The sequence below is a fragment of the Kwoniella mangroviensis genome (assembly GCF_000507465.2).
Source record: "Kwoniella mangroviensis CBS 8507 chromosome 1 map unlocalized Ctg02, whole genome shotgun sequence".
In the NCBI taxonomy this organism is placed as follows: Eukaryota; Fungi; Basidiomycota; class Tremellomycetes; order Tremellales; family Cryptococcaceae; genus Kwoniella; species Kwoniella mangrovensis.
The window spans coordinates 3,913,008-3,931,409 of record NW_027062534.1 but is presented as its reverse complement, the minus strand read 5'-3'; the positions used below and the strand labels follow the sequence as shown (position 1 = coordinate 3,931,409).

The 18,402-nt window shown below is 43.7% G+C and overlaps 7 protein-coding genes across 7 annotated transcripts; 4 read left to right on the top strand and 3 right to left on the bottom strand.

Annotated features, from left to right (window-relative positions):
- Window positions 1–224: 224 nt before the first annotated feature.
- I203_106593 (uncharacterized protein) lies at window positions 225–2,147 on the top strand (the record flags this gene model as incomplete). The annotated part of the gene is made up of 6 exons (XM_019150165.1): window positions 225–809; window positions 901–1,055; window positions 1,140–1,261; window positions 1,386–1,510; window positions 1,576–1,995; window positions 2,067–2,147. The coding sequence occupies 6 exons, from the start codon at window positions 225–227 to the stop codon at window positions 2,145–2,147; spliced, it is 1,488 nt and encodes a 495-aa protein (XP_019000493.1).
- A 624-nt stretch (window positions 2,148–2,771) lies between these two features.
- Window positions 2,772–6,661, bottom strand: I203_106592 (uncharacterized protein; the record flags this gene model as incomplete). The annotated part of the gene is made up of 14 exons (XM_019150166.2): window positions 2,772–2,891; window positions 2,961–2,996; window positions 3,078–3,229; window positions 3,305–3,480; window positions 3,583–5,045; window positions 5,098–5,177; window positions 5,226–5,310; window positions 5,371–5,485; window positions 5,551–5,712; window positions 5,771–5,973; window positions 6,041–6,255; window positions 6,313–6,399; window positions 6,471–6,584; window positions 6,643–6,661. 14 exons carry the CDS (start codon window positions 6,659–6,661, stop codon window positions 2,772–2,774), a joined length of 3,027 nt encoding a protein of 1,008 aa, XP_019000494.2.
- Window positions 6,662–6,999: 338 nt separating this feature from the next.
- On the top strand, window positions 7,000–9,026 carry I203_106591 (uncharacterized protein; the record flags this gene model as incomplete). Its single annotated transcript, XM_019150167.1, has 6 exons — window positions 7,000–7,074; window positions 7,144–7,586; window positions 7,671–7,841; window positions 7,902–8,122; window positions 8,182–8,692; window positions 8,774–9,026. The coding sequence occupies 6 exons, from the start codon at window positions 7,000–7,002 to the stop codon at window positions 9,024–9,026; spliced, it is 1,674 nt and encodes a 557-aa protein (XP_019000495.1).
- A 393-nt stretch (window positions 9,027–9,419) lies between these two features.
- On the bottom strand, window positions 9,420–11,028 carry I203_106590 (porphobilinogen deaminase; the record flags this gene model as incomplete). Its single annotated transcript, XM_019150168.1, has 2 exons — window positions 9,420–10,223; window positions 10,396–11,028. The coding sequence occupies 2 exons, from the start codon at window positions 11,026–11,028 to the stop codon at window positions 9,420–9,422; spliced, it is 1,437 nt and encodes a 478-aa protein (XP_019000496.1).
- A 955-nt stretch (window positions 11,029–11,983) lies between these two features.
- I203_106589 (uncharacterized protein) lies at window positions 11,984–13,406 on the bottom strand (the record flags this gene model as incomplete). Its single annotated transcript, XM_019150169.1, has 5 exons — window positions 11,984–12,157; window positions 12,281–12,580; window positions 12,642–12,932; window positions 13,044–13,121; window positions 13,194–13,406. 5 exons carry the CDS (start codon window positions 13,404–13,406, stop codon window positions 11,984–11,986), a joined length of 1,056 nt encoding a protein of 351 aa, XP_019000497.1.
- A 589-nt stretch (window positions 13,407–13,995) lies between these two features.
- On the top strand, window positions 13,996–14,474 carry I203_106588 (uncharacterized protein; the record flags this gene model as incomplete). Its single annotated transcript, XM_019150170.1, has 3 exons — window positions 13,996–14,055; window positions 14,158–14,202; window positions 14,361–14,474. The coding sequence occupies 3 exons, from the start codon at window positions 13,996–13,998 to the stop codon at window positions 14,472–14,474; spliced, it is 219 nt and encodes a 72-aa protein (XP_019000498.1).
- Window positions 14,475–15,311: 837 nt separating this feature from the next.
- I203_106587 (heat shock protein HSS1) lies at window positions 15,312–17,637 on the top strand (the record flags this gene model as incomplete). Its single annotated transcript, XM_019150171.1, has 7 exons — window positions 15,312–15,338; window positions 15,412–15,466; window positions 15,531–15,784; window positions 15,848–16,259; window positions 16,316–17,133; window positions 17,202–17,367; window positions 17,435–17,637. 7 exons carry the CDS (start codon window positions 15,312–15,314, stop codon window positions 17,635–17,637), a joined length of 1,935 nt encoding a protein of 644 aa, XP_019000499.1.
- Between the last annotated feature and the right edge of the window lie 765 nt (window positions 17,638–18,402).

Sequence of the window (18,402 nt, the reverse complement as noted above, 5' to 3'; positions counted from 1 at the left end):
ATTCTCTATTCTCTTTGTTCTGCATCTATCTCCACAAACCATTCGGGAAACAGTGGGATATTTGGTCTTCTCACTCTCGCCTACCTATTCCACAAAGTGAGCAAGGACGCATTGCTTAGTCTAAACTGTGCTCTGGATATATCCAAGATCCATCTTTCGAATACCTCTCAACACAGCTCGCTTTGTTCTCTTCTGCCCTTCCTACCTTTCACAACCAAATTATCATGTCCAACCCACCATTTCTCCCCACCAACCCTAAACCCATTCCATCTCTTTCATCTCCCACTGCATCTTCGTCCGCCGGTACATCTTCAAGCTTCGGTACCCCCAAATCATCCATATCTCGTAAAAAGCCCTTAGGTCTCGACATCTCAAAATCGATCTTGAAGCCAACAAGGGCTGCTCCAGGTTTACCTACCAACGGTGATGGAGTCACTCCAAGAGACACAAACGGAGGAGGTGGTAATAGTATCATATCGGAGGCAGAGAGGTTGAGGGAAGAAATTGCTCATTTACAATTATCTTCAAAATCTACTTCCTCAACTAATAGCTTATCCCTGCCGGATTCACCAATAAATAACTCCTCTTCCCATCATTCAGATTCCTCCACCAATACGAACCTCACTTCCAGTAGCTCCAAGAGGAAAAGTGGGGACAAAGAGAAAAAGAGAAGCAAACACAAGGATAAAGATGGCGAGGATTTGGTGAAAGATGAGGATCTGAGTATATTGTCGGATCTGGGCGCAGGAAATGGAGGGACTGTGACGAAAGTTTGGAATAAGAAGAGGAACTGTGTGATGGCTAGGAAGGTGAGTCGATCCGAATGATCTCGTCTCGTTCTGACTGCATCCTGATTGGGGAGTTAACACATGCTGATTGTCTCACCTGCTTGTGTTATAGCTCATCCTCGTCGACGCAAAGCCGTCTGTGCGAAAACAGATCTTGAGAGAACTTCAAATCATGAACGACTGTAATTCACCTTATATAGTTGGGTACTATGGTTGTTTCCCTGTTGATGTCCATGTAGGAATCGTATTGGAACTTATGGATGCAGGGTGAGCTACAAACCATACTATCTCTTTTTACCTTGCGAATATATGTATAATAAAGCTGAATATGTACATTACGTTTACGTGCAGGTCGCTCAACGATATCTACAGACATACTGGACCCATCCCTATTGAAGTAGTCGGTAAAGTCGCTGAGGCGGTCTTACATGGTCTGATGTATCTCTACGACGTACATCGTATCATCCATAGAGGTTAGTAGAATTCCTTTGTTTACTTTGGACCTTCTTTAATAAGCTGTACATCGGGACCTTATGTATGTAAACAAGCTTAAACAAGCTGACGCACGATACATGTCTCGCTTTTATCGGACTACAGATATCAAACCATCCAACATCCTGGCCAATACGAAGGGTGAAATCAAAATATGCGATTTTGGCGTCTCAGGAGAATTGATCAATTCCATTGCCAACACTTTTGTCGGGACGAGTACCTATATGAGTGTGAGTTGGCCAAAATCCCATAGCGCAATGATACCCAACTGACATGGTTTCCATCTAAACTTCAGCCCGAACGTATCCAAGGTGCACCCTACACGATCAAGTCGGACGTTTGGTCACTTGGAATATCCTTGATCGAATTAGCCTTGGGTAGATTCCCATTCACCGATTCACAAGGTAACGAAGAAGAAGAGGAATCCGAGGGTGAGGAAGAGTACGACGAAGATCCAACATTACCTTTATCGACTCAACGACCTAAGATTTCAGCTCCTGGGGAGAGTAAGAAAGAGAAAAGAAAATCCAAGGGAGTTAGTCTAGCTGGTGGTGGACATACCATGTCGATTTTGGATCTATTACAACATATAGTCAACGAGCCTGCTCCTCGACTCGTTTCGAAGAAGAAGACTTTCCCAAGTGAAGCTACGACCTTCGTGGAGGATTGTTTGTATAAGGATCCGAACCAGAGGAAATCGCCACAAGAGTTATTGGTGGGTCTTTTGGCTCCTCCGCATATGTGGGTGATTATGCTGATGAGATCCTCTTTGGATGATGGTTGTAGGCATCCGATTGGATAAGTAAGTCAAAAGTTACTCAAGATGATTTGAAAACATGGGCTTTATCCACTATCACAAAGGATTAATTATGAAGGATCTATCAATCACTTTCTTCATTTCATTCCTTATCGTTTGTACTCTTTTCTCCTCTTACGTTGTGGCTGTATACAAAATTACGATCATGATTAGACAGACTTCTTGTATATACTTCTAAATTATATCCATCATTAGATAACCTATTCATCCAACTAAGGGAAACAGAGTAAAAATCCAACCAAACAGATGAGGTCGTGTTTGCCCTCACTATCTATATCTTGTTATTCATTGTATATACAAAATTGAGACTCGGTCCAATCCAGTCCAATCCGATCCAATCCTATTTGTGAATACGCAGACTTTCCCACTCAAAAGCTCGCGATAAAAACGGACAAAAATGAAATGCTCGTACAGGATTTTTAAAAACAGATCAGGTGGAATACTACGGAAACGATCGATTTATTTGTGAAATGTTCTGCATTCATCCGTACATTCATACCAAATATAAAACTGCTTTTCATTATGTATATATTTTAATGTAATATGAGTATCAAAACGATCAATACTCCTGACCCCTCATCAACATTGTAGGAACCAACAAGAGACGGAAAGAGAGAAAGAAAGAAAAGGTCAAGCTACAAGATATAGTTTAACAAATTAATTACAAGATCCCACTAGATACCTTGCGACTTCTTCCATTTCGACCAATCTATTTTATCTTTCCCAGAACGTGATTTGGTAGGTTGATCAATTTTTATTAAATGTCTCATTGTTGGTCTACCATGTGGACAATTCTATTATTCCAACCCGACATACGTCAGTTTTGAGGGTATTTGTGTGGTTTGTAAGAGGACTGGACTTACCCAAGGTTGATCGATGGTACCCATGTTTCTAAGTAACTGATCGATTCGTCCATAGCGAAATGTCTCAGCGCAGATACTATAAGAATCATGCTTTTAAAAAAGTCATGAGACACTCACATTAACCATTTGTGTTTTATTTAAGCTTTTCCCTATCATCACACTCTTCCTACAAGCTCTCATGGCGAACATCGATCTAGCCTTTGTACATCTGACCATCTGACCGTGAGTTCTTGAACTATCACTCAACATGTGGAGTAACTGTTCGAGATCTGTACAAATCCAAATAATCCAATATGATCATCAATACACTCAATGCTAATGAAATGGTTAGTCCATTCGCTCACCTTTAAAATCAAATGTCGTCTCTTTGCTTACAGGCATAGCCACAAGATTGATCCTCTCACCTTTACCTGGTAAAGCATCCTCATCCACTTTGACATCAAATCCATTCTTGGATAAGATATCCAAATTCTCCATAGCGATGATCTCGTCACTCGCGGTGAGTTGTAATGGTCTAGGTCTATAGTCGAATTCCAAGCATACACATCAGCTATTTGTCCAATCGATATGGAAATGGAATATCATGGAATAGTAAATTATCAGACCCTTTATTGTTACTCACTTTATTAACGCTTGTCCTTTGATAACCGTCGTTCGTTGCAACGTTTCAAAATTATATTTCTCATCCGAAGCATGTTGATCAACAATAAACAGATCATCCGTCGCCGTACCCTTTTCGCGTGTTTCGATATCATCATCATCGGAGAAGTGTCGTAATCTAGCAATGATAAAACCTTTGTTAAATTGACCTAACACTTCCATCTTTGTGAAATCTTCTTTGGAAATCACTCTCGATAAAGCTTCTTCGGCAAGTTGCATGTTCTTGTTAGATATACCTGCCGCATCGGATATTCCACCTTCCTTAATCATACCAAAAGCATCTTTCGCACCACTATTACTGTGATGGGCAGATTCACGTTGTTTCTTTAAGTCATATCTCGCTCTAAGTCGTTCGAGGTTGAAAGATAATTTCATTTCACCTTGTATACCTGTTGAGCTGATTTCATCGCGATAACTGGTCGATTGACGTTTTGGAGCTGGTCGTTCCGTTTCTTCTGCTTCAACATGGATGGATATAGGTATAGGGGTTTCTTCAATTTCCATTGGATCTTCTCCAACTATAGGTGAAGTATCGTGATCATCCTCGAACAGAGGTTCGTCAGGTGGTCGAGCTCTCTTGAGAGCAGTGTCGGTATTATTGGCGTCTTCACCGTCTGAATCGATCCCGTCCAGGCCGTTTTCATGATCGTCATTCGAAGTCTCCGCGTCATGATCAACATCTTCTATGACTTCTTCTCGGTCTTCATTCTCCTCAACTTCCGTCTCAGTTGCGTCTACATCGACTTCACCCGCCGAATCTGCCTCTTCCTCGGCTTCTCCGTCACTATCGTCCCTAACAACCTTCCCGCTCTGACTAGCGTAGACTTCCAGCTTCTTCCTCAAATCCATCCTAGCTTCTCTCGTACTGGGTCCTGGACCCGCACGGGCCGACCGAGAACCAGATCGAGACTTACTATCGGGCGACCAAGAGGCTTTGGACGTATTGAGGGTCTGTTGGACAACCCGTTTCGGTATTGAGGCAGGAGATGCAGGGACGGCGCGACTCTGTGAGGATCTTCTTGATGGGAGGGACAATTCTGGCTCGCCCTCTGATTCAGTATCAATCTGAATGATGGGTGACGATTTGCTTCTTCGAGTTGTTGGGGGTGTGGCTTCCTCTTCTTCTTCTTCTTCTCCTTCCGGCTGGTCAACTTCTATTGTCACTGCTCGTTCATTAGGTTCACCTTCTTCCTCTTGGACGTCGCTGTTGGCATCGCCATTCGATTCCTCGTCCTCGTCATCTCCCTCTTTTCCCAAATTCTGATCGTCATCATCGTCGTCATCCCCTTCATCATCCGCTGATACGGCACTTTTGCCATACTGGGTCAGTTGCGATTGAGTCTGTCGGATATTTTTGACCGTCTGAGTAGCACCTCCCACAGCAAAAGTAGATCGAGAAGGTTGGAAATATTCGTCCAGGGCAATCTATCAATCCGGTCAGCTGCGCCCTTCGGTTTTCCGGCTTTGACCAGCTCACTTTCAGCGCTTCAATCAATTTATCTTCACTATGTACGAAGATTGTCCTCTTATCCGGACTGACATTGATATCGACGCTTTCTGTTTGTTTCGTAAGCTAGCGTCCTCAAGGAGAAATTGAAAGCTTACGAGGTGGAATTTGGAAATCCAAAATGGCTAATGGTACCTGGTGAGTATTAAACGATTTGTAGACTTCGTTAATTGCTCTGGACACCTATCTCACCTTATCAGCTGTAGTTTCAAGCTTCTACACAATTGTCAAAGGGCAGCTTACACTCGTGAGATTACATGGTCTCCCGTTTATAAAATAAAATTGTCTATCGGCACTTGATCGACCTTGTCCCCATTGAGCGGAAGATATCAACCCGGTAACTTTGATAATTTGATTCCTGATCACAAAAGTTGTAAGCTAAACGAAAGGATTTGTTCACTATCTTGGGTAAGGTAAGCTCACGTTTCTGATATTCCTTCTCTTCTAGCCATGACTCTATCGATTTCAACGTCCAGTTCGAGATTAATATCCTGTACACCTTCTAGAGCTTTATGTCCCCATACCGAACCGACGGACGCTCTGAGGGATCCTCTTCCATCTGTGGAAAGCTGAATATTTCGTTTACTATCAGATCAAATGAATGAGCTGAGTATACAATGATTAATACAGTCATTTGACCTACCCTGATTTCCCCGCACTTATAGTTTCAACTCTCAATCTCACCCCATTCCTGCCATCTGACAATGATACACTAGCCGGTACCAGCGCATAAGCAGTAAGTAGCGTAAGTGCTTTTGTCAACTCCCTTTTAACAGTCCTTTCGAATTCTTTGCGTCTGACAGGGAGGGGAGCGAAAAGTCCAGTGAGGGTGATGGTAGTCCCACGCTACAGTATCAATTGTATGACCTTATCAGCAATGATTTCGCGATATTGGAGGAAATGTTTTGCGTACTGGTCTAGCAATTTTTCCAGATGAATCTATGACTCTACCATCTCTACCTAGCTTGATGATAGCCCCCATAGGAGCAGTCTCCTTGGTGGACGTAACGACCGTTACACTCTCGCATAAAGCGCATAACGCTGATAAAGCCTCACCTCGGAATCCGAATGTTGTCACTTTGTATAAATCGGATAAAGAAGGTAATTTCGATGTATGATGTTTCAGACCTATGTAGATCCATCAGCTCTATTCGAGAGTCTAGACCCAGAAGCTAGCTGACATACCTATAGATTCCCAGTCGGTCTCTGCTATTCCTGATCCATTATCTGAGATCTCCACGCTATCCAAACCATTATCTTTTATTCGGACATCTAATGGAAATTCAGGTGTGTCAGCGATATCGCAGGGAAAAAATGGCGAGGCTGAGAAGTCAAGTGTTCACCTATTGCAGTAGCACCAGCATCAAGACTGTTTTCTACCAATTCCTTGATAGCTCCCTGGAGGTCAAGGACTACTTGACCGGAATGTATCCGATGGACAGAGTTGGTGTCGATAGCTGAGGTGTTGGGCATCTGTCAACCACGACTGCTAACAGGGTACACTCTGTCACGCACCTTTGATCGACCCGCTCATCCTCTCCCTATACTTTGGCGCGAGCTGACAACGGCAGTTGATTTGCAGTATCTGGTATGATGATGAAACATGGCGAAGAGGATGTCGAAGGACTGTTGACTGTACCGAGAAATCTCGTTGGACGACCTCCACTTTACGTGACCGTGTTATTATTCATGCTGTAACTCGATCATGTTGATCTCCCTATTGCAACTTTCCTTTTGTCCCCCGCACCCAAGCATAATCCAAAAGACATACTCAAGCATCGGGGTGGGGAAGTCGAACGCATCTGGAAATCAAGGAGAACCAGAAAAAGACCCAGCTATCTTGCTGTATCACTTTACAGGCGACACCACGACATGTCCGATGATCATCTCGACGATGTTGCCGCTCAATGCGCTTCCCTTCAGGAAGACGAGATAACTGTTCTCGAGGTATGTCAGCTAACTCTTCAATCGAATGGGCATTACTCGAGTAATCTGATCGTTTTTATCTCTGATTAGTCCATATATCCATCCTTGATCACTGTCCACCCGAATCCAGATGACAAACCCGGACAACTTCTAACACTGACTCTACCCATCACCCTTCCAAGCCCTCATCAGATCCAACTAGACACCTCGGCAGGTCCCTCGGCATCACTCGAACTCTCTCACCTACCTCCTCTCACATTTAAAGTACTCTTTCCAAAGCAATATCCAATGGTCGAACCTGCTAAACCAATATCTCTTAGAGCGGGTCTACCAAGTGGCGACAAGCTGGGTAATTGGTTACCCCGCACCAAACTTAGATCAATACAAGATAAGCTTTTGGAAATGTGGGAAGAAGAAAGAGAGATATGTGGTGGTGAAGGACAGGGTGCAGGAGTGATTTGGAAATGGTGGGAATGGATAGGGAATGGTGATTTCTTAACTGATCTAGGGATGTTCAATGGTCCGATCTTAGAGTGAGCAAAACCCCGCAATTCTCTTATTCATAAATCGTATATGAAGATAAAGATGAGATGCTGAGTCATGATATCTGTCTGTAGATTATCTGTACCACCCATGCTGACCCCTTCGACATTCCATACGATGTTGAAAACGTATAATGCAAGTCAATTACATTCCGATTTCGAAAAGACTGCGTTTTCATGTTCGATCTGTCTTGAAAATCGAAAAGGGAAATCATGTGTACAGATACCAAGATGTGGATGTGTATTGTATGTGCTCAGCTATATCTATCTTGCTCTAGATCCAGCTGAGAATCTGTATTTGAACAGTTGCACGCCGTGTCTTAGTTCCTGTTGGTCATTGGCAATCACCGAAGGATCATTGGAGAATGTGTCCTGTCCTAGTGTATCATGTACGAAACAGCGTGCTTTACGTGATCGAGGAGACAACGGCGATAACGATATTGATGGGGAGATGGTAGAAAGTGTAGTAGGGAAGGAGTTGAGAGAGAGATGGGAAGATGTGAAAGAGAAGCGTAAAGCTGAGATTGGTAGGTTGTTTCGTCACCACAATAGCACCAGTTGATCTTGTACTGATCATCATTGGTAGACCCCTTATATACGATATGTCCCAGACCAACATGTCAAGCAGCCGTCCCACCCCCACCCGCACCTCAATCTAATTCCATAACTTTCAATCCAACTTTCATTTCCCGTGTGATCCGTTTATCTGATCTTCCTACCACTACTTCCACTTCATCAACCAGCACAAATGGATCAACCGAAACCGATACGATATCTACTGCGCCGAGTATACCGGCAGAAGATAGATGGGTCCGTCATCGGACCTGTCCCAAATGTTCATACTCTTTTTGCCTATACTGCAATGCAACATGGCATGGACCTCATACGCCCTGTGCGTTCCCTCAAACATCATTGATCGTCTCGGAGTATCTTAGTTACCCCGAAGGAAGTGAGGGCAGAAGAAGAATGGAGGTTAAGAGGGGTAAAGTTAATTTGGAGAGGATGGTGAGGCAGTATCTTGAGGATGAGGCGAATAAAAGTTGGTTGGAGATTAAGACTAGTCCTTGTTCAGGATGTGGAGTGAGGGTTGAAAAGAGGTAAGTACTGTATATCTATAAATGGATATCTTCGTCCACAGAGCTGGAAATGCTGACTACTTGTTGTACGCTCTACTTCAGCCACGGATGCAATCATATGACGTGTGGTCGATGTAATGCTCATTTCTGTTATCGATGTGGTGGATCTATCAATCCCAAGGATCCATATAAACACTTTAACACTCCTGGAAGATCATGTTATCAGAAATTGTTCGATCAAGAGGAGATCGATAGGTTTGAGAGGGAAGTAAATGGGGGTGGTGCAGCCGGGGGAGGTGTGGGAGGTGGTTATGAGGATGAGTGGAGGGAATTTAGAGGGATTTGGGAATGGTAAATTCTGTTGTATCGTACATTTGAGTCATGTATGAATTTGTATTTTTCACTTATACAAGGATTAGAACAATGTCCAATCACATTGCTTCTACTCGATTCCAATTGAACTTATGGCTTGCGCTACTCTCACTTTCTCGTGTTTGGATTGAGATAAGCTGAAGTTAGTATGACACCTCAAAACACATCAAGTGAAAGTCCGAATGCGACACATGGTGTTTGATGATGTATACATGGAAGAATCATACCAGCAAATTAACTAAGCAATGTATCAAGATGACCGGATGAATGATAATGCACAAACAAAGACAAATAGCAATGCCAAATGAACCAAGAACCCCACTAACTAACTAACTAACCAATCTATATCAAGATAGACCAAGTATACTACATATGCCTATGCAATCACCTCAGCTTTTGCACCTTCAACTCTACCCATCATCTCTTTCTCTTCCTCCAATGCCTTACTCCTCTGAATGGCTCTTTCCAAATCCTGTCTTTCCCTCTCTTTCCTCACTCTATTGATCTCATCCAAAATCTCACTGGCACCCATCTTCCTCAACTGTCTCGCAACATCTTCACCAAACTTCTCAGCTTGTCTATACGATCGGACCAATACTGATTTAGGCTCGTACAGTACATGTTTAGATCCGTCCGTAGCAGTCACACAAGCTGACAGAGTCAACTTGGCAAACCGTTTTCGTAAAGGTGGTAAAGCATTTTTTGAGAATGTAGGTGTGGAAGGTCGAGTGGTAGGTTTGATATCGATTAATCCAGAGAAATGTAACATTGGTGAATCTTCTTTTAATGCTATTTCATCTTCATCCCTATAGGGATCTTCCATCCCATCGAGATTCTCGAGATCGTTTTCATCTAGTTCGACAATTTCACTTTCCACTCCTACCGGAACTGAACAACCACCTTCTAACACTCTCAAACAACCCCTCTCTGCTCCACACGTCCATTCAGTTGGCCAATGACCCAAGCCCCTCAGACAGTTTCGAGTTCGCATGTCATCAGACCTAATTTCGACGGCTAGAGCGCCCTGTCCGACAGCGTGCATGAGAACGGGCGCTTCGAGAGCTGAGACTACCCTGTGAGCCATGCCCAGACGCGAGAGACCGGACATGGCGAGGATGAGGGCGTAGAAGGGTGATTCGGGGTTATCGAGTTTAGAGAATCGGGTGTTGAGGTTGCCTCGCTGTGTGGTGGGGGAAAAATTAGCGTGAATAGTCCGGGAGAGTGAAAGATAGTGGACGAGTAAAGAAGATCAAGGTGAAAAGCCGAGATCAAAAGGACAAAGGATGGAGAAGTATATGGTATATAGAATAGGAGGAAATAAGTGTAGAAGATACTTGTATAAGCCAACTCACCATATCCTCAAATTTCAAATTAGGATAAGCTCTCTTCAACTGAGCTACCCTCCTTACACTTCCCGTACCTACGACACTTCCATCTGGTAATTCATCTAACGATTTATATGGTAATCCATCTTTAATGACCAATGCATCTCTTGGATCATGTCTTTTCACCATGCATCCAATTTCGCAACCATCTTTCAACACTGTCGGTACATCTTTGAGGGAATGAATGAGCATATCGAAATGACCGTTCATGAGTCGAGCTTCAAGTTCATCGGTCCAGAGTGATTTGGCAGGTTGAGTAGATGAATAGGGAGATAGGAGATGTAAAGGGGTGGTCTGATTTCGATCTCCTACGGTTGTCATACTTTCTATACTGAACGTATATGGTATTCCACCATTTCCATTATCTTTGGGAGTTCCCTCCTCTTCTTCGTCCTCTTCCTGAGAGGGAGGAAGAGAATTATGGAGTAATCTAAGATCATCAGCTACATGTCCAGTTTGGATCAAAGCCAAATTCGATTTTCTAGTTCCAAGGACAAATGTGTTCGCTTGGGCTTTCATGGCGAGTATCAAATCCCGATCGGGCACAGGACGTCGATTGACGGCTGTAGGGTTGGTATGCCATGGACAGGAGGATGTCATCTCGCAAGTCTCACAACAAGGCGTGGAGGTTTCGGTGGGGATGTGGTAGTGAGCTGGTAAAGGGAGAGGTATGCGGTTGGGGATTGAAGGTGATATCGTGAATAAGCCTCGATAGAGTAGGAGATGTGAAAGATATCAAGGTAGAATGAGACGTAAGATTTTTTTATCTTGGAATTGGGTGGTGGTGGTGGAGTGAATGAAGGAGATCGAACGATGTTTCGTATACCCCTTTTGTGCGTTTTAGTTTCGTATGAATTGGTTGAGAGGATGGGTTCTAGCAAAGGATGGTTATGCTTGACTACGAAGGTGGTTTGATGGTTGTTGAGCAGATGCCAGATGCGAAAAGATATGAATGGATTCGGATTGGATCAAAAAAGTCAAAAGTGACAGAGTAGATTGGACCCTTTAAACCGAAAAAGTATCCAAGCGTGTGCGAGTGTACACACAGTTGTAATCCGCCTAACTTACCCGATACCACAACCAATGGAGTGGCGGAACCAATGAAAATGGAATGATTTGCATACCATCGTCCATCCACTCACATTCCATCCGTATGATCATGGTGCATACAGCCGTCGGCCGAGTGATGTGGTATCAGCAATGCTCATGCAATGCTCATGCATATGCATGCGAATGAGTCCACGACAAATTACAATGCATCTTCAGGAAGGATCTCGCCCATACGCATACGCATCTTGCGTCGTTGCATGATGTTCATAGCAGCCCTGGGACCAAATATGACAGGATAATTTATTCCGCTTCATGATCGTGACATGTCAGGTATCATTATATATAGGTATAATAAGAATGAGTGAATGGTTGAGGATCGCATCGAACAGACGAGATCCTGTTATGTATGTGGTGTAAAACATTCGTGGGTATGGTGTGTATTGGGTTTTCCATTTGTTTTATCTCTATGAACGATAGTCCATCTCCCTTCTTCTTTTCCCCTCGTCTATTGCTTCTTTCCAGTCCCAACCTTGATCTTCTCGATCTTGTTAGGACCACCCATCAAAACCATTCGCTCAGCTTCGAGGCCTTCCTGAATGGCTCGTTCGTTCTCCTCTTTTTCGATCTTGGCTCGTTGGTTGGCTTTGGCAGCGGCGAGTCTTTTCTTGTAGGCGTGGTACTGTAACATTTATCAAGAATCAGCATGTACTCTAGTAGATAGTAAAACCAGTAGCAAGGCGGAACTGGAAGGCATGGATGTAAATAGGTAAAATGCAAATATAGCATGGTACACCCTACTCACCTTGGCATCCGTACCAAGCGAGAAATCCCACCATCTGAACGAAGTAGAGAAACAATTCGTGAATGCCATATGGTGGTAATCGTGATGATCGGCACCAGCCCAGAAAGGAATGATGTGTCGAAGTGACCATGGGAAATCATATCCTGAATGAGCATCTACAGCTTGCCATAACCTTAATGTGATCCATATGTAGACGGTGAGGATGTGTAGATCTTTTCTGAAAAGACAGTAAATGAAAGGTCCAGAGATAGTTCCTTGAGCTAGGATCAATACTTCCAATGGATGAGCGTATTCTGCGGCCTACAAAGTACGCGTAGATTAGCTAGGTTCGCAGGAATACAGTATGTTACAATTGACTTACCAATCCAATTGGAGCACTAAACTCGTGGTGCAGTTTATGGATATTCTTGTAGAAAGGACCGTAGTGTAAACCTCTATGAGCCCAATAATGGAATGTATCTTCAAAGACGAAGAAGAAGGCGATTTGAGCGGCCATCGATCCGATAGACGAGAAGGGTACTTCGTAAGTTGCCATACCGAAATAACAGCAGATAGGATGGAAAAGGTAGATCAATGGGAGTTCACAAGTGAAATGGGTAATGAGGACGACTTTGGTACATTTGCAAATTTGTTCTTTGGTGATGTGTTTGTCCTAAATGTCGCATAAACAACAAAGTTAGCATGTGTATATAATTCTACGCGACGTGTCATGGTCGTTGACGGATTGTTTCGAGATGAGCAAAACATGAAAAAGTAAGCTTACAGGTTGGATCTTCCATTGGTGGAAATATGGGATAGCATCGATGATTAACCACGGGATGGCTCTACCGAAGTAAACGATCTGTACAACCCGTTCATCAGCACTTTCCACCTATACCGACGAGGCAAGACAAATAACGAATCGCTGACTCACCTCATGAAGTAAGAAACTCATTACACCGGTGGCCAATACCGGGTTTCCCACCCAGATATAATAACTCGCCCAAGTCCTTTCCAACCAATTCAATGATTCTAGGTTGACATCGCCATACAAAGTGTTTTGAGCTTGGGTAGAGTTCATAGAGACGAATTGATCTGCTACGACCGGTGCGTATTTCTGTAGGAAATCCATGGCTACCGCTGACATCTTGACGAAGGTGATGGGGTCACTGATCGATGGCGAAAAAAGGAAAAGAGTGAAAGTGAGAAAAAAGAATGGATAGATGCTTGTGGGGATGAACGAGCAGGATAAATGGATGAACGAGCAAAAGAGTATTTAAATGATTTGGTCGGATTGAATCGGAATGTCAAAAAGAGTGTGAATGAAATTGATCAAAAGATCAAGGATCGTATCAGACTGCAGCGAACGCAACAACAAACCAACGCGATCGTCCACCTACTCGTACGCCCAAGCGATACTCGTAATTTCAGAAAATTCAGATCAAAAATCGACGGTCTATGCTCAGGGTTCAGCTCGTAGCAGGTTTACAATTCAAAGTGGAACGATGATACGATAAAAACATGGAAATGCCTTTGTTTGTTGTTGCCACAACCACGTGGCTCATTTACATACTCCCCAATGTCAGGATACATCTTCCGTTTCCGTCGGCACTTGACACGAAGCAAAACGCGAAAACAAGTTACAACGCGAATCCATCCATCTTGTCAAGCGCCAAACCACCACCTCACCTAAACTTGCCCATCTATTCCATCAACCCATCTGACCGTACGCCAACATGGAGAACCCACATGAAGCAGAACAGGCAGTTTTGCTAGAACGAATTATCAAAAATGTGGTACGTGTTTCATTCTCATGATTTCAACCCCCTGCTCCGGAACTTCTCGCGTGAATTACTTGTGGTGGTAAAGACTGATGGCGCATTGGTGATGTTTTTCAGGATAAATGCAACGAAGCGATCATGGAGATGAACCATTGTATAAAGGTGGGTCGATATCAGTATATCTAATACTTTAGATGAGAGTTGAAGGACGGGTGATATAGTGGTATTTTTTATCACACCACCGACTATATCCGAGTGGTACTAAATATCATGTCTAGAGGTACTATATACTAACATCAAGATCATTATTGATATTGTAGGAATTCCTCGACTCATCATCCGACGTTCACATCGCCGCTCAACTGTTCGCGAATTACTCTAGAAACGTAGCTTATAATCTGAATATCGCCAAGCAGATGCCTGATCCGGTGTAGACATTGACCTCAGGAAAACATGAAGTTGAATAGAAAGACTGACTTGATATAGAGGAGGAAATTCACAAGAATTGTAATTATAACAACGTTGTATACAAGTTATACCTCAACCGACATATTCATGTATATATACAGGTTTTCATTGTAGAAAGAGGGTCCTTTGGCTTGTTACATCGACGCTTTGGGCATCGTGGCGCTCTTTGACTCTTGTGGCAGCTCTCTCTTCTCTGTTTTTCGCTCACATTGCGACCCGTTCTACTGCATAGCGCTGTAAATGCAATACTGTCCACTTGTTTCTTGGTCGAATATGGTATCCTAGCATTGTTAGGTAGACCTTCATGTGTCACGTGACTTGGATCTTTTACTAGCATTTCTTCCCACGGTCAATCCCTTCTCGCACATCTCTGCTGGAAGTGGCAAAATCGTCCAATCCTTTGTCCGCGGATTAACGGACAGCAAAGTATCCCTCCAATTCCTTATTCCTACCGTTCACATAATTAGCGACACTCTCTCTACTCGTCATCCCACGTGGTCGGTTAATGATGATATTTGTTTCTGGATGATTCCATGGGCATCGAATTTCCAGAGTTGTATGGTGTACGCTGGTAGTTTCCCTCAGCCTCCAGTCTGTTCCATGTTCCATAGCGGACTACCTACCTATCCCGTTGAACCAGTTCTCTACCTACCTACATTAATACCTCTTTTCTTCTCTTTTCTTTTCTCTTTCTTTCTCTCCAGACTTATATTCACGAAATTTGAAAGTGATAAAACCCACACGAAGAAAAATCATCTTCTTCCATTACACACACACATACACATTAATAGATAATATTCAAAATGGTTAAAGCTGTCGGTATTGATTTGGTAAGTCTCACTGCTCACTTTCTTATCAGCAGTATCGAGGATGGAATCGCCGCTGACATGATACTGTTTATAGGGAACAACCTACTCTTGTGTCGCTGTATGGCAAAACGATCGAGTTGAGATCATCGGTAAGTCCATCGTCTCTTTCCTCTCACATTTCTTATACCCACGTTGATACCATCTCGATTATAGCCAACGACCAAGGTAACCGAACCACCCCTTCATATGTCGCCTTCAATGATTCCGAACGATTGATCGGTGATGCCGCCAAGAACCAAGTCGCCATGAACCCTTACAACACCGTTTTCGACGCCAAGCGATTGATCGGTCGAAAGTTCGCTGATGCCGAGGTTCAAGCTGATATGAAACACTGGCCATTCAAGGTCATTGACAAGGCTGGTAAACCCGTCATTCAAGTTGAATACCGAGGTGAAGAGAAGACCTTCGTAAGTCATATTTCAATTCTAGCTATAGCAGAGCATAAGACTGATATGATTCAAATCTAATAGTCCCCAGAAGAAGTCTCATCGATGGTACTTATCAAGATGAAGGAGACTGCCGAAGCCTACCTCGGTGGTACCGTTTCTAAAGCCGTTGTTACCGTCCCAGCTTACTTCAACGACTCTCAAAGACAAGCTACCAAAGATGCCGGTACCATCGCCGGTCTCGACGTCCTCCGAATCATCAACGAACCTACCGCCGCTGCCATCGCCTACGGTCTCGACAAGAAGTCCGAGGGTGAGAAGAACGTCTTGATCTTCGATCTTGGTGGTGGTACCTTCGATGTATCCCTCTTGACCATTGAGGAAGGTATCTTCGAGGTCAAAGCCACTGCCGGTGATACTCACTTGGGTGGTGAAGATTTCGATAACAGATTGGTCAACCACTTTGTCCAAGAATTCAAGAGAAAGAACAAGAAGGGTGAGTAACTTATACTTATAATAGGGTGAAATCAACGCTGATGATATATCATTTAGACCTCTCATCCAATGCCAGAGCTCTCCGAAGACTCCGAACCGCTTGTGAACGAGCCAAGCGAACTCTGTCTTCCGCCGCTCAAACCTCCATCGAGATCGATTCTCTCTTCGACGGTATCGACTTCTACACTTCCATCACCCGAGCTCGATTCGAGGAACTCTGTCAAGATCTCTTCCGATCCACCATGGACCCAGTCGAGAAGGTTCTCAGAGATTCCAAGATCGACAAATCATCAGTACACGAAATCGTCTTGGTCGGTGGTTCCACCCGTATCCCCAAGATCCAAAAACTCGTTTCCGACATGTTCTCCGGACGAGAACCCAACAGGTCTATCAACCCTGATGAAGCTGTTGCTTACGGTGCTGCCGTCCAAGCTGCCATCTTGACTGGTGATACTTCCGAAGCCACTCAAGATCTCTTGCTTTTGGATGTCGCTCCTCTCTCTATGGGTATCGAGACTGCCGGTGGTATCATGACCCCCTTGATCAAGAGAAACACCACTGTCCCAACCAAGAAATCAGAAGTCTTCTCCACTTACTCTGACAACCAACCTGGTGTGTTGATCCAAGTATACGAAGGTGAACGAGCCAAGACAAAGGACTGTAACTTGCTTGGTAAATTCGAACTTGCCGGTATCCCCCCTGCTCCTCGAGGTGTTCCCCAAATCGAAGTTTCATTCGATGTCGACGCCAACGGTATTTTGAACGTTAACGCTTCCGATAAGACCACTGGTAAATCTTCCAAGATCACCATCACCAATGATAAGGGACGATTGTCTAAGGAGGAGATCGAGAGGATGTTGGCTGAAGCCGAGAAGGTGAGTAATTTTTTGAACTGATAGGCGGCAATCCGATACTGACTTCCTCTTCCCTTTTCTCCTGCTAGTATAAACAAGAAGACGAAGAGGTTGCAGAGAAAGTAAAATCGAAAAATGCGCTTGAATCTTACGCCTTCTCTCTCAAACAAACCCTTTCCGAACAAGAATCCAAGTTTGAAGCTGCCGACAAGGAAGCTCTTCAAGCCAAGGTCGATGAAGTCATTGCTGCTCTTGGTAAGTTTCCTAAATTGCGCTCAGGTGCCATCGAACTGCCGCTGACCTTTAATCTCTTTTTTCGCAGACACCATGGAATCCGCCTCTAAAGAAGAGATCGAACAACACCAGAAAGACCTCGAAGCCGTTGCCAACCCCATCATGCAACGATTCTACGGTTCTCAAGGTGGTGCTCCCGGTGGTGCCGCTCCAGGTGGCTTCCCAGGAGCTGGTGGACCAGGTGCCGGTGCTTCTCACGAAGATGGTCCTTCCGTTGAAGAAGTTGATTAGAGAGATTGAGATATAGGTTCAGTCGTTTAGGGGAAGAAGATAAAAGTCAAGAAGAATATATCAATTACGATTACCCATTTTCATCATTCATAATTCATTGTTCATTTAGGTATCAGATTATAGACTGTATTATGCATTACCTGAGCTTCGTCTACCAAAGTATTCATTCTGACTAAAACATCAATGATATAATACAGCAGAGCTGACAGCATAGCTAACAGCTAGAAATGAAGAGCTATATCACGTTCAACCTCGAGTCAGAAGAGCGACACGCCTTTATACTTTAAACTAATGCATATGCAGAATAAAACAGGGCAAGTAAGCTAGTATCAGGATATGTATATAATGTCCTCTTCAGATGCATAGAATAGTATGTAAGGGTTATCTACAGACTATATCATATTGATGACCTATGAGATAAATAGGCGAAAAGGAGGGGGGAATAACGATTGACGCGGATAAGATTCGCCACTCATCCTTTATACTTGTTCATTCTTTATATCTATCTCGTTAATCGAGCGATTGTCATTATCACCATATCTAGTTTATAATCCTCTTTCTCCCATTGCTAAGAATCGATTCTCAGTGAGTGCATACACGCACAGTCATCTCTTCTTCTGCATCTAGGGAATATCTCGCGCTGAGAATCATCTTTTTCCCAGGGATCAATACTTTTATCTCCTCTGTATCGATGTCTTCCTCCGCACCCACTGCATCTTCTTCCTGCATTCGTAGCGATGCATTATCTCCAGGATCTCAAGTACC